The sequence below is a fragment of the Lagenorhynchus albirostris genome, chromosome 8, assembly GCF_949774975.1.
Source record: "Lagenorhynchus albirostris chromosome 8, mLagAlb1.1, whole genome shotgun sequence".
Classification (NCBI taxonomy): domain Eukaryota; kingdom Metazoa; phylum Chordata; class Mammalia; order Artiodactyla; family Delphinidae; genus Lagenorhynchus; species Lagenorhynchus albirostris.
This window is the reverse complement of record NC_083102.1, coordinates 1,628,685-1,646,039: the sequence shown is the minus strand read 5'-3', so window position 1 is coordinate 1,646,039 and position 17,355 is coordinate 1,628,685. Positions and strand designations below refer to the sequence as shown.

The window sequence follows — 17,355 nt, the reverse complement described above, 5'->3', positions numbered from 1 at the left end:
TATGAGACTTTTGATATTCAACACAATTTTGAAAATGCAAAATACTTTTTTTTTTTTTTTTGCAGTACGCGGGCCTCTCACTGCTGTGGCCTCTCCCGTTGCGGAGCACAGGCTCCGGATGCGCAGGCTCAGCGGCCATGGCTCACGGGCCCAGCCGCTCCACGGCATGTGGGATCTTCCCGGACCGGGGTACGAACCCGCATCCCCTGCATCGGCAGGCGGACTCTCAACCACTGCGCCACCAGGGAAGCCCGCAAAATACTTTGATTATAAAAGACCACAAGCAAGATGGAGAGTATTAAACAATCAGCTTTAGGAACATTATATGAAGCTATGTACAATTAAAGTAATGGTTTGGGGGCTTCCCTGGTGGCGCAGTGGTTGAGAATCTGCCTGCTAATGCAGAGGACACGGGTTCGAGCCCTGGTCTGGGAGGATCCCACATGCCGCGGAGCGACTAGGCCTGTGAGCCACAACTACTGAGCCTGCGCGTCTGGAGCTTGTGCTCCGCAACAAGAGAGGCCGCGATAGTGAAAGGTCCGCGCACCGTGATGAAGAGTGGCCCCCGCTTGCCACAACTAGAGAAAGCCCTCGCATAGAAACGAAGACCCAACACAGCAAAAATAAATTAATTAATTAATAAACTCCTACCCCCAACATCTAAAAAAAAAAAAAAAAAAGATTTTAAAGTAATGGTTTGGCCTTTTTTTTTCTACTTTAGCTATAAGTTATTGGTAGATCTTAAGCTAGATAAGATGTTAAGATTATTTTATATGTGCTACTCTCGGGAACACCATCCTCCACATAAGTGTGGTTGAACAAGCAGCTCATATGCATTAATTTATCTTCTGCTAACAAATCTGGATCATCTATACAGAGTATCTCTTTCTCTAAATTTCAGAGAATATATGCTACTTAACTCTTAAATTATTCTATAGTTTGTTATTACAAAGTATTCCTCATCTACTAATACTGCATCTTCAGCCAATTCATTTCATCCCTTCAACATCTCATTATCTGGGTCATATTTTATTGTCATGAAAAGTGATTATATGGCCCAAGAAACTGAACAAATTGTAACAAGGTGTCTCTCACAGTTTCATACCCTTGGACCCAAATTTTGATATCTTATTAGAAACCGTTTAATTAGTATTACCAGTAGAATTAATACTCTTTTCTGTTAGTTCATGAAGTCAAGATATTACTAAATATTTTCTTCTATCACAGTATTGCCCAAAAAAGGGTCACTCAGTGTCTACAATCTTTGCTATGTATGTTCTTGATGAAAGCTGATACTTGATCACCTTCAGCCCGTCTAAGCCCAAACATTTCTCGAAGTGGGCCAGAGTCTGCTAAATCTGAGACAGTCTCACTTCAATGGTATAACCAACAGAATAACCATTGCTGGCCTACAGAAGAATGCCTAAGGAAAGTCAAGATGAAAGTAACGTAGCGGACATGAGATAAAACCCAACATAAGCCTCCTTATACCATTAAAGGTGCTATTGTGAAAGACATCATATAGCTGACTGTCTTGCCAATGACAATGGGAAAGCTTCCGACAGGATGCTAGAACTCTAAAGCAAGCATAGACTGCCTGGCAAACTCAGCTTTGTTATAAACAGCAAGATTCAAGGACTGATGGTGACAAAATGCTTCTGACAGGTCACTTAGTTCCACAAAAAATTCAGATATGTCGTTTTTTTCAATCCTTTACCTTTCAGAATACAAAGGTACTGCAACATGACACTCAGCAAAAATGAAACAAGTACATCTTCTGTGCTCTTAAAAATAAAGAATCAATATCAACTTCAATAGAAAAAGCTTTAAAAAAAAGATCAAAACGAAGCAGGAAAGTAACCGCCACCGAAAGTGATATACTAACTCTTTATCGTGAAGATGAAAACAGTACCTAGCAAAACCGAATTGAATCACTAAGTTCAAAGGCTATAATATTTTTAAATAAATTACATTAAAAGAACTGTGAAGGGTATGAACTTAAACAACAAAAAATAATTCCTATTCATTATGGTGCTTCTAAAGGTACCCAGTACACCCATAGGCTATACACACAAAAGCTAATTATTTCAATTAATGCCGTTGCATAACTTAAACACTTAAACAGGCTAATGATAAATATATAACTTTATCCTGGGAAGGAATTAGAAAAGATTTTCTACCATGATTAATGTAATGAGACTTTCTGCTGGGCTACTCTTCAGGGGTCCTGGAGTAGAAATGGATTGTGACTGCTCCCATTTCCTGGGTTAACAATAGGGGAAAATCACCTTACTTCTGCTTCTTCACTAACACCCAGCACACACGGTCCTCCAGCCCCTCAATCTTGGTTTGTCTCCAGAGGTCTCTACTATGGGCTTTCCTAAATACTCTTCCATGTGATTGTCTTTTATGCTGTCACCAAATTTTACTTCTTCCTTCTTCACATCTATGGTAAAATGACAACCATCCACCATGTGTGTTTTTCATCTATCCATTTACGTATGCAACAAGGATTTACTACCAACCCACCACATGTCTGGCAGTATCAGAGGATCAGGAAGAAAACAAGCAAAAATCCCTGCCCTGTGGCGTTCCTGTTCCAGGTGGAGAGATGGGCAATATATGAAAAGTGAGCAGTATGTCAGCGACTGGGAAGTGCCATAGAAACGATACAGCAGGAAGGGGGAAAGAAGTGCCAGGGTGGAGGGGCCTGGCACTACGAAATCACAGCCTCACGCTCACAGCGTGGGAAAGCCCACGGAGAAGGGGACCATTAGGTAAAGACCTGAAAGGCAGGAGGCAGAGGCGGGGCAGGCTGAATGAGAAAAGAACAGCAAGGAGACTGCAGGAGAGGAAGCCAGAGGATGCAAGAGCTACAGACCGGAGCCAGCAAGTGAGATCTGACTTACATTTTCAAGCGCTCTCCTTGACTCACAAGGCCAAAGATGCAGGGAGCCCACCAGGAAACTACAGAATCTAACCAAGAGGTGACTGGCCACTCAAACCAGAGCGGTGACAGTACAAGGGGTGAGGCGCGGTCAGATGCTGGAGAGGTTTGAAGCGAGAGCTGACAGCTTTGAGAAGGAACCCACGTGGGAATTAAGAGAAAGAGACGCCGAGATATTAGCCTGAGCACCCGGACGAATGGATTTGCCACCTACAGGGATGGGTCCACTCTAACAGAGGCGGAATTAGTTGATCCTGGACTAGATATGTTCAAGATGCCAATTAGCCCAGTGGAGTGTCTACTAGGCAGCTGGATCTACACAGTTGGAGGTCAGCAGCACACAGGTGGTATAAAGCCATGCGGCCAAAGGACACAACCAGAGGAGGGCAGGCAAACAGAAAAGAGAAGTTTAAGGACCGAGGCATGAGGCTGTCCCGTGTGAAGAAGGAATGGACACAGAGAAAACCCAGCAAAGCAGACTGAGAAGCAGCAGCCCATTAAATGCAAGGACAAGGAAAGTGTAGCAAACTGAAAACCAAGTGGAATAAAACAATTTCAAGGAGAGGGGAGTGTAAGACGAGGACTCTGAACTTGGGGCCAACCTGGCACCAGCACTTCGGTAGAGTCGTGGAGGCAGAAGTGAGTTCAAAGCCAAACGTTCAAAGCACAGAAATGAAGCCAACAAGAATACAACCCTTGGGAGTTCCGCTCTAAAAGTGGGAAAGCAATGAGGTGGTGAGCTGGAGCAGGTAGGAGGTCAAGACAGATTGATTTGCTTTCCTTCCTTCTGAGGAAAGAAAAATTTGTATTCTAAGGCAAGTCAAGGAAAATTTTAACACAAGAAGTTTTCTCTGCCCTTTGGCCGCCTCTCTCACCACACTGTGCACCATGTATCTGCACTATGCATTGACCACACGGCCCCATCTGCAGAAAACCTGCTCAACCATAAAGAGCAACGTTCTCCTGGCACCAACAAGACGACTCCTTAGGAGATAACCTTCCTTCTTAACCCTGTAAAGGACCGCGATGACCCACTACCCACTACTCACTTTGTATGTGTAGGTCTGGATTGTATAAACTGTTGATAATACGTCACTTAATGCACAGCCCTCTGTCTCAAAAACTCACACAACTGTGCTTTCACCTCTAAGAGGAGGACCGGTTCTTGGAGTTTTCTGAGAGATTGTTCCCAAGTTATAATTCTCAATTTGGTTTGAATAAAATTTTCCATTTCTTTCTTAAATCAACTGATTAGTTTTTCATCGACACTTCCTTCCTTTCCTTCCTCTCTTTCACTTGGTCTTTCATTCTGTTGAGAAAAATCACAGTAATTCTCTATGCTGATGGAAATGATCCACTTGGTGAAAAACTGATTCTGTAAGAGAAATGTAGAACGGCTAGAGTTCTGTCCTAGAATCAGTGAGAAGGGACAGAATCCAGTGCAACAGGGGAGGGCCAACCGTAGCCAGAAGCAGGGACAATGCAGCCACAGTGTAAGGAGAAAAGGCAGCACAAGCAGGGGCAGCTGCAGGTAGGTGGATCCACACAAAGGGAAACGCTCGTGCAAGTTGTGTCATAATTGCTTCTATTTTCTCAAGAAAATAGGAAGCAAAGTTATCACCTGAGAGTGACAGTGAAGACGGTCTGAGAAAAGAGAAGATATAAATAGTCATCAAGGAGAACCTATGGTCATGCACATAAAGAAAGGCCAGGCAGTCATGGTCAGAGGTGAACAGACGTGAGTGCAGAGGACATCCAGAGCTGGCTGGAAGCAAGGCTGCAGTCTCGCCAGGCATGAGTACAACAGAGTGAGAGGGAAAGGGGACTGAGGGTGCACGTGAGGGACCGGTTATAACGACGGCCCAGGAATTTAAACTGTGACAAAGCAAGGGTATGATGGAAAAGGGTGGGGCTGGTAATGAAAAGTTATTAGGATAAATAAATGACACGTTAAGTCTCAATACTGAAGAACTGTGGGAAGTGAGCTGGAAAACTCAGAGCTGGAGAGGAGGACGACTGATTCTGAGATTATACAAGAACTTGAGCTCCCGCTCATGACAAGGCCTGCGTTATAATCCCAGGCAATAAGCAGCTGAGGGAGATCGTTGGAAGAGAGAGGTCAAGGAGCTCCCAGAGTACTGGGACACTGAAACCACCAAGAATTATGACAGGTGTTGTAGAGAGAATGATCATGAATGAGGAGATAAAACAACAGCCTCCAGGAGGGCGCAGGAACAGCCTGGGGTGGGAGGGGTGCCTGAAAAGGGGAGAAGGCGTCAATCAGGTCAAGGTCCAAGGACGCGAGATTCCAAGTGTCTGAAAGAGAGCAAGAGGAGGCCAGCCAAGGCTGTGGGGAAACAGAGTCCCACCGAGGGAACTCCCGAGGAAGCACGGTTCTTCACGCAAGAGGGCGAAGGCTGAGCATCCAGGCTTCTGCTGCCGAGTGAGCGCTCAGCTCCAAGTGCTAAAGCAGAAGGTTCACGAGCTAGGGGACAGTGGGAAATTGGGGCAGAAAAGGGACAAAGAGAGACATGGGGAACACAAAGTCTGAGATGCAAAGAACTGCATACCCCAGGCTCCTCATGCCAGCCGGCAGAAAGGGGCAAAGAGCAAAACGCACCCATTATCCCTGCGGGTTCCAAGTGCCGAGAGTGGGAAGGCACAGGAGTCTTGCCAGAGCCGCACGAGCTCTGGGGACGTCACTTTACTCTTGCCAGGGTAGGTGGACGTGAGGGAAGGGGGTTTGGCCAGATGGCGTGGTGCTCGGGCTCCCTCCCGCTCCAGGATCCCATACAGCTCCCCTCCATTTCTTTCCAAGTCTTTCAGCACTGGACACAACCTTCACAGAGTCTCACCATTTCTTTTCCTGTTCTTCAGTTAACTAGTCCATGATCTTGAGACTCAGCTTCTAAATTCACCTGCACAATGTCTGGTGCTTAGAAGATGATGTGCAGTAAACAGGAAAGAGTGGAGCAGACTGGTAACAGGATGGCTTCTTTATACCAGTATACCCGTTAGCTTTATTTTATTACTGTATTTTATGAAATAACAATAATATTAACAAGAACAAAACCTCTAGCACCATCAAGGGTCAACGAGAAGCAACGGAGAAGTCACAGGCAGGCAGCCCATCCTAAAGCTACACTGATAACTTAAACACCAGGCATGAAAACCCAACTCCAGGGATATAATAACAACCACAACAAGTCATCTTATCGTCCAGAAAAAATGGTGTTAGTCCCCCAGTAAAGCACCTCTTGATATTAAGTATCATGTTTTTTCCAGATAACTGTAAAGCTGGGATCAGAGCAAACCATGCAGATGTTCCCAAGATTCAAGATTCATGCGATGCGCGTCACAGCCCACGCAAACCAAGAAAGCACACTCAATGTGCCCTTAGCAAACACCATCACAAATTCTGGGGTGAATCACTGCTGTAATCTGTATTTTTAAAAATCTTTTACTCTATTCTGCAATTCTTTTTAATAGCCCAGAGTAAAAAAGTTAAAACTTCACTTTTTAAAAATAATTTAAAATATAAAATAACTGTTACAACAAAATACACTTGACACAGTACTAAATAAAATCCCTGTGGGGCTTCCCCACAGGGTGGCACAGTGGTTAAGAATCCGCCTGCCAGTGCAGGGGACACGGGTTCGAGCCCTGGTCCGGGAAGATCCCACATGCCGCGGAGCAACTAAGCCCGTGCGCCACAACTACCGAGCCTGTGCTCTAGAGCCCACATGCCACAACTACTGAAGCCCGTGTGCTGCAACTACTGAAGCCCGTGCTCTGCAACGAGAAGCCACCGCAACAAAGCGCACGCACTGCAAGGAAGAGTAGCCCCCACTCACCGCAAATAGAGAAAGCCTGTGCACAGCAACAAAGACCTAATGTGGCCAAAAATAAATAAATTAAAATAAAATAAAATCCATGGGATGATTTCCATTACTAACCTCCCATGATCTATATTTTCTTAAAAAATAGCAAATCATAAAATACAGTTTTGTTCCATCTTGGTTTTTTCCTCTGCACATACTGATAAATATACTTTACTGAAGCTCACAATTCTTAGGCTATGTTAGTCAAAATGTCCATTTTGCCATAGAACGCTTTATGTTACAAGCCTATTATTTTCTACCTGAAACAGTCCATAGTGCTAACCAACAGCAAACAGCAAAACTATAGCATTTATCCCAACAAAGAGTCTCACTGGAAAGATTTTAATGACAACCTACCAACAGAGCAGTCAGAAGTAGTGCATGGCTTCCCAAAACGGCAGAAAATAAAATTACACTTGGCATTAGCTATCATACCATCCTTAATCCTCTACAAACTATAACATTATTGTGCTAGCTGGAGAGTTTTGTTTATTTTGGCTTTGCCTCATTATATAATACCTTAAACTTCTGGCAAGTATTTCCTTTCCAATTTCTTTTCTTTTTTTTAATATATTTATTTATTTATTTATTTATTATCTATGGCTGTGTTGGGTCTTCGTTGCTGTGCGCAGGCTTTCTCTAGTTGCAGCGAGCAGGGGCTACTCTTCTTTGCGGTGCTCAGGCGTCTCATTGCAGTGGCTTCTCTTGTTGCGGAGCACAGGCTCTAGGCGAACGGGCTCAGTAGCTGTGGCTCGCAGGCTCTAGAGCACAGGCTCGGTAGTTGTGGCGCACGGGCTTAGTTGCTCCGCGGCATGTGGGATCTTCCCGGACCAGGGCTTGAACCCGTGTCCCCTGCACTGGCAGGCGGATTCTTAGCCACTGTGCCACCAGGGAAGTCCTTCAGATATAACGAACCACTTTTGATGTGAGGAGACAAGGATCTAGAAAGATTCTGGAGGGACTTTTTTTCCCCATTGCTGAAGGACAAAGTGAGAAAAGCCTGTATGTGGAAGTTTGTTTTGATTAGACTTAATTCAAATTCTTTAATTCACAGAGCAGTGTGTTTTACCCTCCCTAGATCTTAGCCTCCTGAGCTGTAAGGCAGAACCAGTATACATCTAGGCTGACACAGAAGCCCCACGTACTGCAGGAGGCAGCTGGACATGTATTCTCTATGATTCAGGCATGTTTTATTACACAGCGGCATGATTACCTAACTAAGACAAATTCATTATAATATTAACTACTTTAATGAAATATGATAAAGCTGACAGCATTGATTAAAGTTATAATTCTTAAATTAAATAGGCTTATATGTTAAAGTAGCTTTAATAGAGTTAGAAGAATAAAAGATACCTGTAGTTCCAGTCTAAAAGTTATCAGTATCAAAGCATATAATTATTACTGACAAGAATTCTCTAGAATAGATACAATCTGAAATTCTTTGATCTAAGAATAAAGCTCTAAATGTTATCAACACTTTTGGGTTGATGATTTAAATTCACTATCTGTAACTGAAGAAAACAGGTATTTTCCTTCCCATTTCTCAGTATTTCACAGTTAAAGTAACCTTCCATTTTATACCAACTCTTGAATTATGGTTAGCTATTAATAATCTGATCTTGGTGGTTAGGTTTTCAACATTTAAAAAAAAACTTTGTAGGAGAAAAGAGTGCAGGGTGAAATTCATTTGAGTAAAATAAAGAAAATTTTACTATGTCATTTCTCTGTTAAACTGTCATTACTCTTTTTTTCATTGGTTCATCATTTGAAGCCAAAAATGATCAGTAATGAAAATTTAATTTTAAAATCTTTGACATGCTTACATGGTTACCAGCTAACAATGAACAGCATCCCCAAATGACAACAGAGTTCCTAAGTACAACAGAGTCTAATTTGGTCCCTTAGTGTCAGAGAAACCCTGCTTTTTACCATGCATTAGAGATTTCAACAGGAGAGACATGAGGTAGGGATACTACAGTCACTAAGACAACATGTAAATCTGCAGAACCTCAGCAACTACAAGTCATAATGCTTCCAATACGTTAGGATCTGGTAGAAGAGGGATATACCTTAGTGGCCAGTGTCCCAGCACTGAACTGACCCTGCTGGTTACAGCTACTATCAGTTAGGGAGAGATGGGACCCTGACCAAAGTGCCGCTACTCCTCAGTAACCTTCTCCTCACCTGGGAAGTTCACGTGTTTCTCTGACATCTTGGCCTCAGGCAACAGCACAAAGTACTGAGAGGCTTGTATTTTTTCCCTCAATTATCTGTCTTTTTTGAATTAAATAATTTTTTATTCTGGTCTAAATATGTAATAAATACATACCATTTAGTCGTCGCTGAATTGCTTCTTCCTCTAGGGTAATAATATAAATTTGTTCATCCAGGTCTTCAAGAATCTAAATTTAAACATCAAACTATTGAATAATACATTACGTAAGTAGTGCTTACGAGAATATTTAGGCTATCTGGCCTATAATTTAGATAACCATTCAAATTACTAGGAATCTAAATTAAAAATGCTCAAACTATTCTACTTGCAAATTAAGTAGAAATTCTTAGTATATAACTAAGCACATCAAAAGCTGATTATCACAAAATCCACATACATTTAAATTGATTTTTTTCAGTTTAAAGAATTTAAGAACTCTGCAACTCTCTCAATGGCACACAAATGTATGAATTCTAAACATCCAAAAAGCTAAATGCAATAACATCTCTACGCCCAAGCCAATATTTTAGAGCCAGAGGAATAGATCACCCAGTCCAGCACTGGTTTCTCATCTACATTAACCTGCATAATGTGTAAAACAAAAAAATCCATAAACTAAATCACTACCATCAATACTTCCCATTTACATCATCATTATATACTAAAAAATGTCCACAAATATTAAACACTGGTATTATGAAAACCATCCTATAGACAGAACCCTAGAAAAATAGTGTGCTAACATACACACCACTCACTACCACAGTATACAACACTAGTAAAAACAACCACCAAAAAACCCCACTAACCAGTCACCAATTATATGGGATATTATCTGCACTGTGTAAGGGCTGGTGTGCTTCATCCCCTTGATTCTACAGCAACCCTATGAAAAACAGACCGCTCTCGCTGCATCTTGTAATATGCCAAGAAACAAAGGTTTGGCAAAGAAAAGTTATCTGTCTTCAAAGCCTGTGCTCTTAGCCAGTCTGGGCTGATGGGGACCTAAATATGGATCGGACTTAGTCCTTGACCTCAAATAGCTTATATTCTAGTGTCCAGGAGAGAAACGAAGAATCAAAAAGAAAAAAAAATTATAGAATTGAAAGTAATGTCATAACTGAAGCTAAAATAAAATGTTAACAAAAGTTCAGAAGAAGAAAGATTCCCAGCTTCTATTTGGGAAGAAAAAAGTCTTGGCAAATGGTTTTGATGGTAGTAGCATCTTACCCAATAGCTTCATTTGCCAAAAGGAGGAAAGGCATTTTGCTCAGAGGAAGTGACAAGCAAAACATACAGGTGGAGAGGTACAAAGTAGACTTAGCAGTAAAGCTGCTCGATGACTCTGGAGCTTATGGCAGAACAAGGAGTGGTCCAGAGCCCAGGCGCTGAAAAGAGCCTCTGCGTTCAAATCCTGCCTCATCCTCTCAGATCTGTGATCTTGTATAAGCTACCTGATCTCCCTGAACCGCAGATAATTCAACCATAAAATAAGAACACCATCACCTAACTTATGGGTTTGTCATCAGGATTAAATGAAATTATGCATGTAAATAAAGTACTTAGTGCAAGCATATAGCATATACTTAATTACTGAATAAATACCCATTATTATTGGATGTTAGGAACAAGAAAAGAGGCAAACATTAAAGTTTGAACATGTTACTAATAATTGACAAGTCTGGGAGAAAATAAGCTTGGGGAGGGGAGATAAGTAGTTTGATTTTGTATCTGTTGAGTTTTCAGCTCCACAGGGCCTTCAATTATAGCACTTAAAATATACTGTAGTTTGTATTCACTCTCTTTTTCTCACTAGGAAGTGATGTGGAAGTGGCAGAGGTGCTCAGGAAAACAGAGCAGAGCACCTTTAGACCAAGGACAGAACTTTAAACATTTGCCTATTTTAGGGGGAAGAAAGTAGAAATGGAGAGACCAAAACAACAACAACAAAAAAAAAAATCCAGAGAATTAGGAAGAAACTAAATGAATGCAATGTCACAAAACCTCTTTAAGAGGGAAGTAAATTTCAAGATTTGATAGGACATGTATTGTATTTGAGTGTGTGTACATTTATGTAGCAGGTTAAAAAATCCATTTTTATTTTTTGAAAATACAAAGATTATTTATTAAAAAACTTTCAAAATTAAGCAAGCATTTACTAAAAGAATGTCTACCATGTCTCAGTTTTTTCCCTTGATGAATTACACTGATAGGGAAGAAAAACATATAACCATAATAATTTCATAAATACTACTAGTGAAATATAAAGGGGAATATGAGAAATGCAGAGGAAGGAGCTTGATTATTTTAGCTTAAAGAAGAAGTGAGGCAAGGGTCAAAGACAGGTAGTATACGCAGCTGGTCTCAGAGCCAGGACTTCAGGAGACTGTCAGGTGGCTGAAGCAGGTAAGAGGCAGAAGCGAGAGAAAGACCCTCGACATGCCTGGGAAGTGGAAGAATCCAGGCTGCTCTGGGCACAGCAAGTCAGCTGTGAGACTGGCTAGAATCAGTCACCAGGGAAGCAATGGGGGCAGGGGCAGCTACAGGCAAATTCAGCGGGGGACAGTTGTGAAAGGCCTTGTATCATGTGAATAGTTTAGACTTGAGCTTGTAGGCAATGAGGATCCATGAAAATAATGTGACAATTCCCTAGCTACAGGTAAGAATTATGGTCATTTTATTAAATATTTGACAAAATAGCTAGAGGCCCAAGTAACTTAGGGACAAATCATCAAAACTACTGCCAACTGAAAATTATTTTTAAATGAATATACAGCATTTCTGAGATTAAAGGGAAAGGTATAATTCAATTAATCAAGATATAATATGCAGACAAACTTTCAGAAAATAACTGCTTTGTAAGTCAAAGAATATATAAACTTTGAAACACAAAAGAGTTACCATTTCATATAAGATAATGGGCTCCTAAAATACCTGTAAATATCTATACATTTTGTCTTCAAATTTGCTAGAAGAATTTCTAGCTGAGTGCCTATGGTTAGTATTTTAAGAGCAAAAGCAAATTTGGTTTCCAAAGATGAAAAAGATTAAAATAAAAACAATGACAATTTGGGTTATAAACACATAAAAATATTCTTCTGTTTCTGAATGCTAGTTTAGAACCTAAAAGATGTTCAAATGTAAAAATGTCTATTTAACAAACAAAATGGTTTACAACATCATACTCACTGTTGGCTTCACCAACAGCTGCCCCATGACTGTGAACATGCGGGAGAGGCCAACTGGAGTGCACACTGCAGAACAGAGAAAGCTCACTTCAGAGTTAGGAGAGAAACTGCTAGCCCAAAATAAAGCAAACTCAAAGACTGCTGTTGTAAGAAAACGCTTGTTTCCAATCTAGGTTCTCGCAGTGTTTTGTCACAGGGCTCCTCAATATCACCGTTAGAGAAGCTCTAGGGGTTCGTGCACAGACGACGGGCATTCCTATATTTAAGGAAAGATTCATGGAGACTAAAGGAGGGGTAGGATATGCCAGATTCTAGCAGCTGAATAATAATAAGTATTTTCACTTAAAAGAAATTAAAGAAAACCAACCAGAGAACAGACTAAATTTCAAGTACTAACTGAATCAAGTATCAGACAAGAATATCCGAGAGTGACAACTATAACCTTACATCCTTTTACCAACTTTTATCTGCTTATAACATCTCTGAGACATGTTGAGATGCCTTAAGTAAAACAAAACAAATTGTGAAAAAAAGACTGCCAATTCATCATACAGAATTCCACCATAACCATTCAAAAGTAGAAGCTAGTGTTGTGATGGGGGGGAGGCACGTGCATGTCTGACTCTCTCCCCCTCCCTGTCTCTTTCCAACTCTGTGGAAGAGGCTTTCTTTAGAGAAAAACAAAAGTATCTTATTATTTCAAGGTTTCAGTTTATCAAAATTTATCTTGAACATACAAAAAAAGTTAAGGGCCAACTTTTAAAAAAAATCTCCAAGCTGTTAAGGAATCTCATCGGGAAACGTGTCTGTAATTTTCTAGAATACAGAACAACTCTACTTTATTATCAATATTATGTCAGAAAAATACTTACAGAGAAGTAACAAACATCCCATCAATGATATACAGGAATATAAATAAGGTAGGTAGAAATCCCAGAGATCTATTAAAAAATGTAAATATATTTTAGTGCATCCAAAATACCATACATTGATATATAGACTGACTATAAGTTAATGTATAGTAAACATCATAATTGCCTATTTGAATCTACTAAACCATATAATTTCTAAATTGTACAATAAAAAGATCTAAAACAGAAGAACAGGAAATAACCCTTTTGCAAAACCTGTTTGGAGAGAGAAAATGAGCCTCCATGGAATTTTAAGAACAGAAACCAATTAACCAAAGGAAGAAAAAAAATCTGAAAAGCTGATTGCTCATTCTACATACAAGAAACACACAAACATTCATTTCTTTCCTTAAACATGTCAAAAGACTTTTTAATTTTGTAAATTAACAACAAGGATTAACTATACAAAGAACTATTAAAATGTTTTAAAAAGTGAATGTGTAATTATATTCCAAACTGTAGTCTCCACTAGAGAAACTGGTTTAAACAAGTCAATCCGTACCATATAAAGATTCCATACTCGCAGCGTCATTGTCAATGAGCGCCAAGGCTACCCACACTATCCCAAGAATAAGCAAGGCCAGAAGAATAAGCATGACCAGAGTTTCTAAAATTCGGGCTCGGATTCCCTGAAAAATACAATAAAGATATAATTTTAATATTTTATTTCATCACATGAACAATTAGGTTTCTGTCTATATGAAAGCATAAAAATTCTTTGAAAGGGGAGGAAATTTACATTTATTAGCAGGACAAAAAACACTAAATGTTTACTGTTGTAACGTTTAAGCTGACTTTTCAAAATTATGTAAAACACCATTAAGCTTTGAAGAAAGTACCAAAACAATTCTTCATAAAAACATTTTGCAGAGCCACTTTAAACAATTAATTACTTTCCTAACACTTTCCACCAAGAAAGGAGATTAACAAATTTTTATCTGTGATTCTAATCAAGGGAATATAAGGCTAATTAAGGTGACCGCCAAACAGTTCGGAGAACACCCAACTTGGGGAAAGCATAAAGCACCATCTACTAGAGAACATGGGGGTTCTTAGCTCCCCACAGCCTCCAGAGCCCTCTAGTGCCCAGACAAAGAACTCCTCGTGGTAATCCAGCCTTAGAAACCGTTGAAATGGATAGTATTTATATCAATTAAATAGCGTCCCTTTCTCCACATTAGATAGAATTTTCATTAAATCCACGAGGCTGGAATATAATAAAGAATCATCAGGCACAATTTTGTTTTAAATATAAAACAAATTCTGACCTCAGGGCCAAACGAGAGGCCAGACTTATAAAATCAACACCTACGGGACAAGGCAAAAACAAAAAACAACTTTCTCATATGCTTAGAAAGTCATCACATGATTGAACCTGTACCTAAATGTAAAGATTCATGTTGATATTTTATACTGTAATGCACTAATTTACAACATCTAACACAACAAAATTATATCCATGTTTCTCAATAAGTCACGTAATCTTTCCTTCCATATCAAAGTTTAAAGATATGAACTATAAATAAAAATCTAAAACATAGACTTATTTCAATTTTGCCCTAAATATTATTTTCTAATTTCTGAATTACAGAAACAGGTTACACTTAAATCATAGCACCCCAGTTCCTCAAATTCAATAGGAAAGGAAATGTCCTAAAGCCATGGCCAAAGTGTTCCCAGCCCTAAATGATGACTCAGAGTTGAAGTGGTCTTTTCTTCTTAGTCCAGCCTTACCAGGACTGCCCCTGACAGGTTAAAATGTGTCTTCAAATGGAAGAGTCAGGGCACCTTACACACTCACAGCTAGGGAGGCCGGTAAACCAGAGTGATGACGACCAGTATTTTATTTAACACATTAGATCTCACAGTAGCTATTACTCAAGTGAGATGAAACAGGAACAGTCACAAAATGCACTACTAAAAAACACACTCCTACTTACTGAAGAACTCTCTGAATCTACACTTCACACATTCAAACCATTAGGATACCAGAACATGACCACTACCTTTTAGCACTGATTTTTTTCTCTCTTCCTCTCTTTCTAAGCAAGAACCTTTTAATCACACATTAAATATTATCTGGAAAGTCTATAAATAAAAGATAAAAAGAGTAGGCTCTGGAGTGCATGTGTTACACCCCCTCAGCTTTGTCTTTTTCTGCCTCTGACTGGAGCCCTAATCCTGCATGCCTCTGACCAGCCCATGGGAACATCAGAGCTCTCAAAACATGTAACACGTGTCGTAAGTGTTATGATGTATGAGCTAAACAGCAGTGCTACTTGGAACTGTTTGAGACCTGATGTCCAAAAAATGGGCATTTTAATAATACATGTTATAATTATTATATTAAGCAATTACAATGCAACAATAAGTTTAAGTGTTATAATGATAATAAATTTGGGGAACCAATCACCAATAAGATTTACACACTTCCTCTGATATTTTGGTAAGAAGTATTTCTTAGCAGTTAAATTTGTTTTTCATCAAATCTGTCTGTGTTGGAAGGCAGTGCTCCGTGGGTCTCTCCCACTTCTGTGCATCTCACAAGCAAAGGCAGGGGCAGTCCTCACTCTGGACTGTCTTTTCAAAGACTTCTGTACAGCAAACAGCCTTGGAAGGCAGAGATGGTATCTCTGCAGTAGAGGCAGGTCTGCTTACCGTACAGTGTGAAAGAGAAGGTCCCCCCGCAGAGCACAGGGCAGGCAGGCTTGCTTGCACCCCATTACAAATAATGCGGGCTCCTCAGCCATGACACGAGCCCACTGCGGGGACAGCTCCCACCTGGGCCACATCACCCCATGGGGCTCGGGGTCCTGGGGAACTGACAGGGAACTGACAGGAACTGACAGGCTCCTGCGCCTGCACGCTAGGTAATGAAGCCTCTGACCCAGGAGTCTGTGTCTACAACCAGGGTCTGTGAGTCTGGCAAACTAACCCGTCAGCTTGCAAGTACCATAATATCTCAGACCTCTGCAGTTCTGGAAAGCTTTGGGCAACAAGAATGGAAAGCTCACACGGCTTTCTAGGTAAGAACAAACAAGGGCCCACACAGGTTGGGTTCAGGGCTACAAGAAGACCCCCAGGATCGAGCCATGAATCCTCTCACCCAGGCCATAGGCAGAAAGGAGAAGTAAGGGCCCCCATGACCTGGCAGCTGGCAAGTGTCTGGGGTCTGAGCTGTGAAGGGGAGTGAGACAACCCACCGCCAGTCTGGCTACAGCTCCCTCTCCCTGAGCAGAAGCAGGAAGGGGTCTTACAGTGACAATGTCCAGCAAGCCTTGCAAGGCCAGCTGAAAGGAACTGTCCCGTCTAGGACTACGGTGACGGGGAACTATTTTTCTTGTATACTTGGTGCCTTGTTATATTTTCCGAATTTTTTAGAGTGGATGTATATGACTTTAAGAAATAGGAGAACAAACTAATGTTGTTTTAATTTTCAATTTTTTTCTTACAATAATAAAGATCCAAGAGTTTGGCACCAGTAAGAATAACTTTTAAAAAATATCCAAGTTCAGGGCTTCCCTGGTGGCACAGTGGTTGAGAGTCCGCCTGCCGATGCAGGGGACACGGGTTCGTGCCCTGGTCCGGGAAGATCCCACATGCCACGGAGCGGCTGGGCCCATGAGCCATGGCCGCTGAGCCTGCGCGTCCGGAGCCTGTGCTCCGCAACGAGAGAGGCCACAACAGTGAGAGGCCCGTGTACCGCACACACACACAAAAAAATCCAAGTTCGGTGTATGAGATAGACAGTATAATAAGCTCGTTAAGAGCCCCAACTCTAGCAGCAGACCACTTGGGCTCAAATCCTGTTTCCATCACTGATCAACTGTGTAACTCCGGGCAAATGCCTAAGCCACACTGTGCCTCAGTTTCCTCCTTTGTAGAATAAGTTTATTAATGACACCCTTACCTCATGGGTTGTTATCAGAACCAAATGAGTCAACATGTGCAACATGCTGAGCTCAATGTCTGGTACCTAGTAAGGATTAACCGTAATAACTCAAACTGTTGCCTTTGTGTTTGGAATCTCCAAGGCTCGGGAATTCGCGTATCATTTGTCTTTCTCAATTAAATTTATACCACCTTCGAATGCCACCTTGTCACTCTTTCCCATCTTTGCCACCTACCATGTACAGACCTAGAAGAAACAATCCCATCTTTCTTGATACATGAGCACCCAGTTCACAAGAGCTTCTCATCACATCCCCTG

At 41.0% G+C, this 17,355-nt stretch overlaps 1 protein-coding gene across 5 annotated transcripts in view; it reads right to left on the bottom strand.

Moving 5' to 3' along the window:
• Window positions 1–17,355, bottom strand: part of LMBR1 (limb development membrane protein 1) — a 140,443-nt gene that overhangs the window by 47,891 nt on the left and 75,197 nt on the right. For 3 of the 5 annotated variants that reach the window (XM_060156274.1, XM_060156277.1, XM_060156276.1), the window contains exons 6-10: window positions 13,648–13,774; window positions 13,107–13,175; window positions 12,236–12,300; window positions 9,161–9,233; window positions 6,802–6,837 (exon numbers count right to left, since the gene is read on the bottom strand). In XM_060156274.1, the coding sequence (XP_060012257.1) occupies window positions 6,802–6,837; window positions 9,161–9,233; window positions 12,236–12,300; window positions 13,107–13,175; window positions 13,648–13,774 (370 nt within the window). The remainder of the gene's footprint in view (window positions 1–6,801; window positions 6,838–9,160; window positions 9,234–12,235; window positions 12,301–13,106; window positions 13,176–13,647; window positions 13,775–17,355) is intronic. The other 2 variants (XM_060156275.1, XM_060156278.1) reach the window with 1 other exon arrangement.